This window comes from Mustelus asterias, chromosome 20 (assembly GCF_964213995.1).
Source record: "Mustelus asterias chromosome 20, sMusAst1.hap1.1, whole genome shotgun sequence".
Taxonomy (NCBI): domain Eukaryota; kingdom Metazoa; phylum Chordata; class Chondrichthyes; order Carcharhiniformes; family Triakidae; genus Mustelus; species Mustelus asterias.
This window is the reverse complement of record NC_135820.1, coordinates 72691003-72704311: the sequence shown is the minus strand read 5'-3', so window position 1 is coordinate 72704311 and position 13309 is coordinate 72691003. Positions and strand designations below refer to the sequence as shown.

General features: G+C 42.1%; 1 protein-coding gene across 3 annotated transcripts in view; it reads right to left on the bottom strand.

Annotated features, from left to right (window-relative positions):
• hm13 (histocompatibility (minor) 13) overlaps positions 1 to 13309 on the bottom strand; it is a 67384-nt gene that overhangs the window by 36700 nt on the left and 17375 nt on the right. For all 3 annotated transcript variants that reach the window (XM_078236845.1, XM_078236846.1, XM_078236847.1), the window contains exons 5-7: positions 10818 to 10903; positions 8139 to 8264; positions 3854 to 3911 (exon numbers count right to left, since the gene is read on the bottom strand). In XM_078236845.1, the coding sequence (XP_078092971.1) occupies positions 3854 to 3911; positions 8139 to 8264; positions 10818 to 10903 (270 nt within the window). The remainder of the gene's footprint in view (positions 1 to 3853; positions 3912 to 8138; positions 8265 to 10817; positions 10904 to 13309) is intronic.

Genomic DNA, 13309 nt, shown 5'->3' with positions numbered 1-13309 from the left:
TAAAAATTACAACCTTAGATGTACCTCTGGCAGGAACAGAAGTTGGTTCTTCAACTCTTATTTTTGGAAGGGCATAAACAACTAACCACAGAGATGTCTGCCTCTAAATGTTAAACGGAGTTTGCTTATGGTGACCTTCAGCCATGATGTGGAGATGCCGGTCTGGAAACTGGGAGTTGTCGGCATTGAGTACTGAGGCCATTGCAGCAATGCCATCATCGTGGGGGATGTCTGGAAACTGGCAGTTGTCGGCAAGTGGGACCTTCAGCCATGCATACCTTGGGACTCTGTGTAGGTAACAGCATTTATTTGATATTTCAATCCCTTATCCACCAGCAGAATTGTTGATCAACGTTTTGCTGGGTCTACAAATCTACTGCCCTTTAGTTCTTCCAATCACCTTAATTCAGTGTCCTCTGGTTATCAGTACCTTTCATAATTTTGAGCACCTCTATTCAGTCTATCCTTAACTTTCTCTGCTCCAAGAACCAGCTTGTCACGCGCACTCCCCCCACTTAAATCAAGTTCGACACCCATGGTATCCTTATAAATACTGCAGAACATGCAAATACAAGCTTTTCAAATAGATCATCAATATATGACCATTTTAATGGATGAAGGCACTTTTTGGTGTATTACTATGCCAGTGCAGACCAGAAGGTCCCAGGTTCAAATCCCGGACTGCCAAGACTCCCACCCTAACGTCAGACCTTCACAAATCTCAGTAATCTTGAGAAAAATGGGGAAACAAAGCTATTTAAGAGTTGGCTTTTCATAAAGAGCACAGCTACAGGGTCACAAAACCGAGCTCATGGCTGATTTCAGATCTTGCCGGATTTGGATCAGGCCATGGCTGGTCTGGTTTATGATGTGGAGATGCCGGCGTTGTACTGGGGTAAAGTTTAACAACACCAGGTTAAAGTCCAACAGGTTTATTTGGTAGCAAAAGCTACAAGCTTTTGGAGCACTGCTCCTTCTTCAGGTGAGTGGAAATTCTGTTCACAAACAGGGCAATATAAAGACGCAAACTCAATTTACAGAATAATGGTTGGAATGCGAATACTTACAGCTAATCAAGTCTTAAAGATACAAAACAATGAGTGGAGAGAGCATTAAGACAGGTTGAGATGTGTATTGTCTCCAGACAGGACAGCCAGTGAGACTCTGCAAGTCCAGGCAAGCTGTGGGAGTTACAGATAGTGTGACATGAACCCAATATCCCGGTTGAGGCCGTCCTCATGTGTGCGGAACTTGGCATACATTAGCCAGGTTGGGTGGGGCCAAGGGTTGTTTGGAGAGCAGGAATGGATTATGGATTGGTTGAACAAGCGACGAAGGGGATAGCTGGTCAGGTGCCACACCACAACAATGCAGCACCTTGATAGATGGCACATTTTAAACAAGGCTAGTTTTCGGATAAATCCAAATTTTGGATAACCGAATTTGAGACACCTTACTATATTGAAACTCCACGTGAAAAATATGGTGAGGTTTTGAAAATAGTGTATGCTTGCAAAATCCAAAAGCAAAAACAGCAATAATCTAATGAGCAATCTTGAATGCAGTTAACTGTGCTGTTCTCACTGCTCCACCACACGTGCGTGCCCCTTTAACATGGCGACCACCCTAATGTACTTCTGTTGGCTTTGAAGTATTTCCCTCGAAACTCCCCATAGGATTTGCCTTTTGATTTCACAACTGATTGCTGATCGGTTAGGTGGCTGAAACAGCTGTGTTTGTGCAGTTCCTCACATCGCTGTCAGCGTATGATTGTGGCGCAACACATTCCCTGCTTTCCCTGGTCAAACTGCAGGACAGGTTAGAACTTCATGCAGTACATAGTTTTCCCAGGTCTGATTTAGAGCAACATGCACCACACTGACAGTGCTTGCCAGAGAAGACCTTGCTGCTGGGCTTCTACAGCTCGAATATATTCAGCTACCTGGCTGATTTCCTCCACCCCTGGCTAAATTGGCCTCTTAATGAAAAAGTGTTAAACTAATGGATTAAAACTCTACCCAAATTGGAAACCCCCACTTGCAGGTATAAATTTAAATATTTCTAGTTAGACATTACTACCAATTACAGTTTAAATATTTTATCCTCCCATACACAGAAATTCACTTCAGTGCATAAGGATTCAGCAGGTACAGTCGCTTAGTGGTTACATTGCTGAACTAGTAATAGAGGCCTGGATTAATAACCCTGATACACAATGTCATCATTGCAGAAATGGAACTGAACTTCGCTAATTAAATACATTTGTAATAAAACACTAGTATCAGTAAGTGACCATGGAAAACTACTGAGTTGTCATAAAATCCATCTGATTCACTAATGCCCTTTCAGGATGTAAATCTGCTCTCGTTTTTTTTTATTCATTTGTGGGACATGGGCATTGCTGGCTGGGCCAGCATTTATTGCCCATCTCTAGTTGTCCTTGGAGGGCATTTGAGAGTCAATCACAATTTGTGGCTCAGGAGTCACATGTAGGCCAGACCAGGTAAGGACGGCAGATTTCCTTCCCTAAATGACATTAGTGAACCGAATGCATTTTTCTGACAATCGACAATGGTTTCATGGTCATCGGTAGTTTCTTAATTCCAGATGTTTTTTTATTGAATTCAAATTCCACCATCTGCCGTGGCGGGATTCGAACCCGGATCCCCAGAACATTAGGTGAGCTTCTGGATCAACAGTCTAGCGATAATACCACTAGGCTATCACCTCCTCTATCGTTATCTGGTCTGGTTCAAAAGCAAGCCCAGACCCCATGTAACGGGGCTGACACTTGCCTCTGAAATGGTCTCGCAAGCATCTCTGTTGTAGCCAATAACTACACTTTTGAAAGGTGACTTACCTCGAGGGAAATTAGAGATGGACAATAAATACTGGCCTACCAGTGAGGCCATAAAATCCCATGAATGATCCCACGAATGAATATGGCTGACACCTGCCAATGTGTTGTATGCCACAACCACTGGCCAGTGATGTCCACATGTGCCAAATGGGATAAGATTCAGCCAGCAGTGATGAAGCAGGGATGAAGTCAGGGTGGAGGGGAATGTGCACTTTCTCCACACAGACTAGGGTGGCAGCTCACCATCACCTTCTCGGGGCAATTAGGGACGGACAATAAATGCTCACCTTACCAGCGAGGCCTAGATCCCATGAATAAAAACAAAACCACTCCAGGTCATTTTCAGCATAGACCATGAGGCCTAGCAAATATCTCACTGCTAAACCTGATCTTATTCTCACGAGAGATAAAACATATGAACTTTCCAGAGAGAGTTATTAGCTAGCAATCTGTGGGAGGGACTTTGTTCCTCTTTATTTTAACCCATAAGGGCCACCATTTGGGGTCAAAGAGCCCAAAGTAGTTAATTCAACACAAGCCAAGGATTAACACTCGCTTTGTCAAGCTTTATGGCCTCTACTGTAGGACATACTGTAGCCTCTGTAGTCCTCGTTCACCTCTTCTGGAGAATGGGGGGGTATTCATCTAGCATTTTGGTAAAGCCACTATTAACAATGCAGAACGACCTGAGCACCCAAAACAACCAGCCATCCAACAACCTCAATACGTTGGATACAAGAGCACTCATATTTGCTGGGTAATTGGCAAAAACCCAATTCCACTTAGACCTTGTACCAATCCAAAATTGGAAAAAAGAAATCTCTCCCATGCTCTCATATCTACAGGCAATTAGCAGTTAAAATAAATAGACAGGCGGTCTGGTTTATCAGACGTTTCAGAAACACATATCAGACTGGAGAATAAACAATGCAACCAGAAAGCTAAGCTTTTGGATGTACAAAGTAGCTTCCACTAGTTACCAGAAGTACTTACATTTAATCGGAGCTTCAAATGACCTGGCAACAGTTACCATGACATTCGTGCCAAACACCTAGAATGAAAGAGAACAAATATTGCACTAATATGGGCATCCAGTTTAACAGAATTTAAACAAAAAAGAACCCTCGAGGACTAAGTTAATACAGCTTAAACCATGTCAAAATGAGGAATGATTAACATTGCGAGTCAAAAGGTCCCATTCCCATTTGTCAAAATAAATATTAAACATTGTGATGTGGAACATGCATCTTTAATATGTAATTATCTAATAAGACCCAACACTAAAATAACATGGTTGACACAAATTTGGAGCCTTGCTTCAGATTTTTTTTTGTACAGCAATGCTCACTACTCCTGGAAGCAGTGCAAGCATTGTTCAAAACATGTGCCCATATGTAACCCAGGGGTGCAATACCAGTACTCCCATTGTGATCTGATTTTTTTTTGCACATGATTCCTCCCCCCCCCCGCAATTTCTTTATAGAACATTCTGAAAGGCAGACTAAGAAATCACGTGGTAACCCAAGGCTAGATATGAATTGTACTCGTTACTCCAAGAGGTATTTCACTTAATGCAGTCAGTATAATTGATCTCCTTGCTATGATATAAACTAATGAGCATGTTTTTCTGCCCACATCAGTGGATCATTTTGCATAACTGCTGGGTTGCGTGTGGTGGGGTTCATCACCAAAATTGGCTTGTTAGCACCAATGGTCGAGGTGGCAAGTCCTAAAGGACACAGCTGCTAGACAGACTGCAGCAGGTGGTGAGGGACCGAATAAAAAGGGAAAAACATACTTGACCTCATCCTCTCCACTGCCTGCTGCACATGCATCTATCCATGACAGTATTGGTAGGAGTGACCACCGTACAGTGCTTGTGGAGACAAGCATCACATTGAATTTCCTTCACCATAGAACCATAGAAAATTACAGCTCAGAAACAGGCCTTTTGGCCCTTCTTGTCTGTGCCGAACCATTTTATGCCTAGTCCCACTGACCTGCACTTGGACCATATCCCTCCACACCCCTCTCATCCATGAACCCGTCCAAGTTTTTCTTAAATGTTAAAAGTGACCCCGCATTTACCACTTTATCTGGCAGCTCATTCCACACTCCCACCACTCTCTGGGACACATTGAGGATATCTTCCAACTTGTTGTGTGCTAAATGGGATAGATTTCAAACAGACCCAGCAACTCAAGACTGGGCAACCATGAGGCACTGTGGGCCATCAGCAGCTGCAAGATTGTACTCGACCGCAATCTGTAACTTCATTGCCCAGCATATCCCCCCAATCCACCACTACCACCGAACCAGAGGATCAACCTTGGTCCAACAAAGTGCAAAAAAGGGCATATCTAAAAATGTGCCAACCTGGTAAAGCTACAAAACAGGGCTACCATGCGTGTCAAACAGCACTTAGCTAGCAATTCTGCAACCAATGAATCAGATCCAAGCTCTGCTGTGAATGGTGATGGACAATTAAACAACTCACTGGAGGAGAAGGGTCCATAAATATCCCCATCTTCAATGATGAGGGAGCCCAGCACATTGTTGCAAAACGCTGAAGCGCTGAGTGGATGATTCATGTCGACCACCTCCAGAGGTTCCCAGCATCACAGACACCAACCAGCCAATTCAATTCGCTCCACATGGTAGCAAGAAACGGCTAAAGGCACTGGATAGTGCAAAGGCTATGGATCCTGACAACATTCCGGCAATAGTGCAGAAGACTTGTCCTCCAGAACTTGCTGTGCCCCTAGCCAAGATATTCCACTGCAGTACAACACTGGAATCTACCCAGCAATGTGGAAAATTATCCAGGTATGTCCTGTACACAATGAACAGGACAAATCCAACCCTTACACTTACCACCCCATCAGTCTACTCTTGATCATCAGTAAAGTGATGGAAGGAGTCAACATTTCTATCAAACATCACTGGTTTAGCAATAACCTCTTCAGTTTGCTTCCACCAGGACCACTCAGCTCCTGACCTCATTAGAACTTTGGTTCAAACATGGAGAAGAGAGCTGAATGCCAGAGGTGAGGTTAGAGTGACTGCCTTTGGTATCAAGGCAGCATTTGACCAAGTATGGTATCAAACAGCCTGAGCAAAACTGGAGTGAATGGAAACGGGGGGGCGGGGGGAAAACTCTCCTCTGGTTGCTGTCATATCAATCACAAAGGATGACAGTTGTGGTTGTTAGCAGTCAAACATCTCAGTTCTAGGACATCACTGCAGGAATTCCTCAGGGTAGTGTCCTAGGCCCAACCATCTTCAGCTACTTCATCAATGACCTTGTGCTTGCTGCACGGACACTGAGCTTGGATAAAGTTTGACCTTGCCACATCCATTTAAAAACTCGAGTGACTTTGCAATCTTTACTGAATGCCTTGGTCTCAGTCTCTATTTTTATCTTTATGTTCAGAGCCAGAAGCAAAACAGGCCAAACTGAGACCAGAGACATCCTGTCAGTGGGTGGGAGGTATTTATAAAATACCCAGACCAGCCAGATTGTGTTCTGGTTATAATCTGTAGGGAATTAAAACATCCATCCCAATGGTTTGAATAAAAACATTTTACAAATGCTTAATAGTTCTATTCCCAAAAAGGCAGAATGTTATTTAAATGGAAAGAAAATGCTGGGGTAGAGGAATCTGGATGTCCACAAAAAGTTAGTATGCAGAGACAGTGAATAATTCAGAAGGCAAGTTCATATTAGCCTTTATTTCAAGGGAGGGTATAAAATGGGGAAATCTTGCTGCAACTATACAGGGCATTAGAGAGATCACAGCTGGAGTACTGTATATAGTTCTGGTCTCCTTACTTGAGGGATATACTTGCACTGGAAACAGCACAGATAAAGTTTACCAAATTGATTCCTGAGACAAAGGGGTTGTCTTTTAAAAATGTCAAATAAGTTGGGCCTAAACTCAAGGGAGTTTAGAAGAACGCAAGGCAATCTTGTTGAGATACATAAGATTCTGAGAAGGTTTGACAGGGGTTGAGAGAGAATGTTTCCCCTTGTGAAAGAACCTAGAACTAGGGATATAGCTTCAATGCAAGGGTCTCCCATTTAAGACAGAGATGAGGATGAATATCACCATTGGAATTCTAAATCTCAGAGCTATGGAAGCTGGGTTATTTATTATATTCAAGGCAGAATTAGATATACTTTTGATCTCCAAGAGAGTCACTGATTTTATGGGAGCAGGCAGAAAAGTGGAGATAAGACCACAATCAGAAAAGCCATGATCTTACTGAATGGTGGAGCAGACAATGAGCCAAATGGTCTACTCCTGCTCCTCGTCATCTTATGATTTTATTTTACACCAATTTTCCACAAAAAAAAAATCAAAGACTAGAGAGAACCTATATTACACAGAACTTCCTGTCAATTGAATCAACTAAAAAAGGTGAGTGAATGTGCACCGCCTGTATGAAGTATTAAATCAACCCCCACAGGAAAGCCACGAAGGGTTGATACGGGGAAATAGAACCGTTACACTTGCACACTCGAGGGTGCTGTCATCTGGAATTTGAAGCCTCTCCAAATCTTTCCACCACTGGAGTTTTTCTCACCTCATGTCTCAGGTTGTTTTAAGCTAATCAGTAGAAATGATTGCCATAACTTGTCAACATCATTGTGGTATCATGCAACTACCAGGGAGGTAGAAAGCAAATTAGAATAACCCTTGGTCTCTCATCACCTAATAATTCCTAGCCGAAAGGTACAGTCTGGAAAATGGCCACTTATTGACCATCAACATTTAAATATTGTCCCAGTGAAGACCTGTAGGACATTCGGTTTTTCAAAGATAGAATCGCTAAGTTCTTTCTCCTATAAACCCCATACAATTCCACTAGAACTGCGCTTAAGTAATTGATAGCATAACTTCGAATAGTCAAGTTGCAAATACAAATGTTTAAAGCTTACTTGTACTTATGTGAAATACAAGTTAATAGAATTACTGCAATGGAAACAGGCCATTCGGTCCAACTGCTGTATGCTAGTATTGCACCTCAACATAGTTTGATGAAACCCATGTGTACTTTAGATAAATTTAGTGGTCTTTCCTTTCACTTGCCATCATGCAACCAAATGGCAGTCAGATACTTTCTAATAGTAGAAGCCTCTTCCCTCCCCACAGGCTATGCTCACACTCCAGTTTGGGAAGTACTGGTAGAAGTGAAGAGACAGGCTGCTTGCTTTTAGGACTGAGGAAGACGCAGGGAAACTCAAATGGGCAAAAAAAAAAGAGAAAGCACTTACCCAGAATACATCGTAGATAAAAAGTCCACCAAGGAGAATGCAGCCTGTACTAACATTGTTGAGGTGCAGGAGCTCAACGCCATTGAGAGCAAATGCTAATCCAAACAGATTGTTGGCAATCCAATGCTGCAATGGAACAGGAATGCAGCATTAAAAAAACATAAACAACACTGGTAACCACAGCCAGTCCATGAATGAAACATCAGCTTCTCCATTGCGAAGATTTATTTAAACAATCTTCTAACTGGATACCGAGGCAAAGGCAATGTTATATGAAGACTGTCAATCAGGAGCACTAAGCAATGCTTCGGAGGTCAGGTTGTGCTCAAACATATCTAGCACCCTTATTAACAAATAAAATTTAATTACAGCAGTATATTTGCTGCATCAGTATATTGTAGATTTACTGAACACATCATACGACAGGAGCTTTGGAGAAGGTGGAAAAGCCCAGTACTTTTGGCAAATTCAAGCTAGCTGTGTCTACATACGTTATTCAACAGCATGTTTACAAGTTTGATGTGGCAAATGTAAATAGGCATAGAATAGTTCCAAGTCACGCATTGTATTATAATGACTATATCCACCAAGATTCTAGGCTATGTTTTGGCTCAAGGTGTTAGACTGTAGCCAATCACAGCACTTCCAGCTGTGGAAGCTATACAGCAGAATGCTTCCTTTCGGAGCACTGCTCCTTCTCAACACAAACAAACATTGTGCTGTCAAGTAAATTCAACATTAAACCAATGTACAATTAAAGATCTCAATTAACAATTAAGACCAGACCCTGAAGTTTTGCCATTTTATTCCCCTTTTTCTATCCTAAACTCAGAGCTCAATCCTCTGGGTGTGACCCAAATGACCATCTTGGTGTTAATCATGGAGTTATTTTCTGCACCTCTGTCCCCACCATCTGACAGACATAACACCAATGAAATTCCAGTTCTTCTTCTGGTAGTGCCAATTAAAACCTTGACTTGGGTATTTATCGATCAGTTCAGATTAACAAATAGTTAAAATCCAATATTAAAATTTGTAAGTAATCACCTGATATAAAGCAATTCAAAATGGACTGCTCATTATAGATGTCTGCCAATTATTTTTTTGATAAATCCTCAAATTCAACTACAACGTAAAAAAGGTACATAAAATCTAATTTCAAATACATACATTTAATGGCTAGGAAGTCAAGGACTTATTGTTAAGTCACAACGTACCCTTAAATGTTCACATCTTGGTTACAATCCTTTCACCTGGCACAATATCAATTTTCTACATGCTATTCCCACAGGCAGTCACAATAATAAAGGGAGCAATTAGCAATAATGGATTGGAGATTTACATTAGATATTGCCAAATGACCCAAAAACCTAATTTGATGTATGTGAACATTCTACTTTTATTCACTCCACTCATCTTGAAGGAACAACATACAAACATCTTCTCCCAGCATCGTCCTTCCTTTCCAAAAGGTGCGGACACCATAAAAGTCCAAAGATGCGTGGGTTAGGTTGATTGGCCATGCTAAATTGCCCCCTAGTGTCCCGGGATGTGTAGGTTAGAGGGATTAGCAGGGTAAATACGTGGGATTGTGGGGATAGGGCCTGGGTGGGTTCATTGTTGGTGCAGACTTGACGGGCCGAATGGCCTCCTTCTGCACTGTAGGGTTTCTATGATTCCATGATAGTTCCGTGGGCATTTCTCCAATACCCTGTCCAAGCAGCCGATTTTCAGGCTACGGTTTGACAGTATGCGCCGGTGGCTATTCAACTGGGGGAGAGCAGGCAGCAAAAAAATAAAAAATACACTGCCCAGGAATTAATCGTGATTGAGATAGTTATAAGTGAAGGTGGTCAGTCAGGAGTCTTAAGATTGAAAAGGAGAGGAGTGGGGTAGGAGATAATATCTCTTCCGGGTAGTTTAACTAAGATGAGCTGACTATTGATTGATAGCGATCGTGCGCACAAGCAGATAACCTGACCGATTCTTCGTTACCTCCAGTCCAGGGATGCCAAGATCAATTATGCTCTCAACACAACCCTCATTGAGGTCAAGATATTCAACAACGAATAGTGATGGATCTAACAATCGCCTGTTCTGTATTACAATAAGCAGTGCATGCACTCACCAGGGCAGTGTTGTACAACATAGGACTTAGGAGCCAGAATAGGCCATTCAGCCCTTTGAGCCGACTCTCCCATTCACTAAGATCATGGCTGATCTGGTTGTGCTCTCAACTCCACTTAACATGCATTCCCTTGTCAATCAAAAAAAACCTATTTAACTCGGTCTTGAATAAATTCAATGAAGCAGCTTCCACTGCTTTCTCGGGAAGAGAATTTCACAAACTAACAATCCTCTCAAGAGAAAAACGTTTCTCCTCATCTCCATCTTAAAAGGGTACCGTCATATTCTTAAATCGTGTCCCCAGTTCTAGGCTCTCTTGCAAGTGGAAATATCCTGGTATCGACCCAATCAATACCTCAGGATCTTGTACGTTTCAATATTTATTGAGTATTCATTTTTCTAAACTCCCATAGGTATAGGCCCAAACAGTTCAACCTTTCTTCACAAGATTAGCCCCTCATTCCATGAATGAATCGCGTGAACCTTCTGTGAATAAGGGTTAACCTGGCAAATACATACAGTAGCTCTTGGTTATTTCTGAGCTGTCCTTACCTTTTTCAGCAAATACCAGACTCCAACCACACTGCTAAAGACCAGGCACACAAGATCTTTTGTGTCAAACTCATAGTTGACTATTTCTAAGAAAATAAAATAAATACATCCTGGTTAAATGTGTTCACATTTTGCTGTTTAGGAAGTGGTCTCGGTCCAAATACAAAACATTAAAAGGCATTTACTGTAGCAAGGGACAGAAAGTCTCCAAATCCATACCTGCAACAATTATTGAATGGGTTTTGTCATTTTTTTTAATGAGTGCAATTTCAGGCATCATCTTCGTCAGCCAAGGCTTTTAATTCTTAAGGTTTATTCTGACTTGTACTCAGCAGTGCCCCAGGGACCTGGGTTCTATTGCGGCTTTGGATCACTGTCTATGTGGAATTTGCATATTCACCCAGTGTCTGCGTAGCTTTCCTCCCACAGTCCAAAGACATGCGGGTTAGGATGATTGGCCATGCTAAATTGCCCCTTAGTGTCAGGGGGATTAGCAGGGTAAATACGTGGGGTTGCGGGGAAGGGGCCTGGGTGTGATTGTGGTCAGTGCCGACTCGCTGGGCTGAATGGCCTCCTTCTGCACTATAAGGATTCTATGATTTTCAACTTTTAAATATTGTTCAAATGTAACCGGTGTCTTATTCCCTCAAAAACATTTTTAAAATTCCTGTTGAGCTCAATCACACAATCGCTCTATCTCACGGGAGTCAGTTGTACAATTAAAAAGCAGCATTTCAGTTGCCCCAGATTGGTTTACAATCGCTCGGATGTAAATTTTAAGGATTAAACTGAAGACAGAATTGCTATATTTAACCTAACTACTGAAAGACCATTACAAATCGCAAATAAGTTATTCAATGGAATTTAACACACGCTTCCCAGGTTTGATTCCTAATCCGCACTTGATTAACGCTTTCCACAATAGGATCCTAGTGTTTTTTTTAATTCATCAGTTGGACATGGGCATCGCTGGCTGGCCAGCATTTATTGCCCGAGGGCAGTTGAGAATCAATCACATTGCTGCGGCTCTGGAGTCACACGTAGGCCAGACCAGGAAAAGACGACAGATTTCCTTCCCTAAAAGGACATTAATGAACCAGATAGGTTTTTCTGACAATTGACAATGGTTTCATGGTTTCAGCAGATTCTTAATTCCAGATATTTTTTATTGAATTCAAATTCCATCATCGGCTGTGGCGAGATTCGAACCTGGGCCCTCAGAACATTAACCGAGTTTCTAGATTAACAATCTTGCAATAATACCCCTAGGCCATTGCCTGTCCCTGGGTTGGGAAGAAAAAATTCAGCCATTCTTGCATGTGACGGCTATCCTAACTCTTATGAGTACAGTTAGAGTTAAAATCCCATCGTAGAATGTTATGAAATGAACTTTAGTTATTGCAATTAAGAGCAGAAAACTAAACATGGAAGTTTTCAGGTTGTCATAAAAATCCAACTAATGCCGCTTTGGAAGAAACGTTTTTCTGGCCAATGTGGGATTTTATTCCTACATTATGTTCACTCTTAACATCCCTCATGAGTTCAAGGTGGCCATCTCAACAACCCAAGACATCAGTTCAGGGGGAGGCTAAGGATTCATTCTGGTTAACTCTGCAAAATTCTCCTACCGGTGAACTGGCAGCGAGTGCCCAAATTGGGAGAGCTCTCCACATAAAGCACTTAGCCTGACCAGTCACACACTCATTCATAACCACCAGCCAGCATCCTTGATTTTTTTTCTACAATTTGATTCAACAGTCACCTCCACCACACTACTGTTGCAATATGTTCAATCTGCAGTGACCCACCAAGATCACTGACAGTGCTTTCCTCTCCCACAGCCGATATCACGGAGAAAGGCAAGAGTGACAATATTACGGAAACAACTCACATTGTAAATCGACATGTGCCTGATTCAGGCATATATCAATGTTCCTTCATCAATGAGTCAATAATCGAGAACCGCTAAACAAGCACCATTATGGAAGTACCATTGTCACAAACAAAATACAGCATCTAAAGGAGAAACTCCTTTCTCAGGTTTCTAGGGATGGTATTAATGCAGCTTCACCAGTGTCGCAATCCCACCCCCATCCCAAAACAATGTGCAGGCATGGTGAATAAGTTGCAGTTAAAAAAAGTCTCTCTGGATGGCTAACCAGGCTATCTAGATGACTGGTGACTTGAGTATAGTCATTTGATACCTCAACATTCTTACAGAAAAAGAGGGAAAAAAGATAAAGTAACAATTTAACTGGTCCTTTGACAAAGGAAAAGATGGGCGAGAGTCAGTTACATAAGATGAAGGAGTGAAACTAAAACTGACACATTTGGACCTCAGTCAGATAACATCCAAGAGAAGCCAAGAACTAAACTACATTCCACCAGTTGGTCTAAACCAGGCTTGTCCGAAGTATAATCCAGGGGCTGGATGCAGCCCACTAAGCCTCTCCACACAGCTCCTGGCACCAGTTGTCAAAATCCCAGTCGAG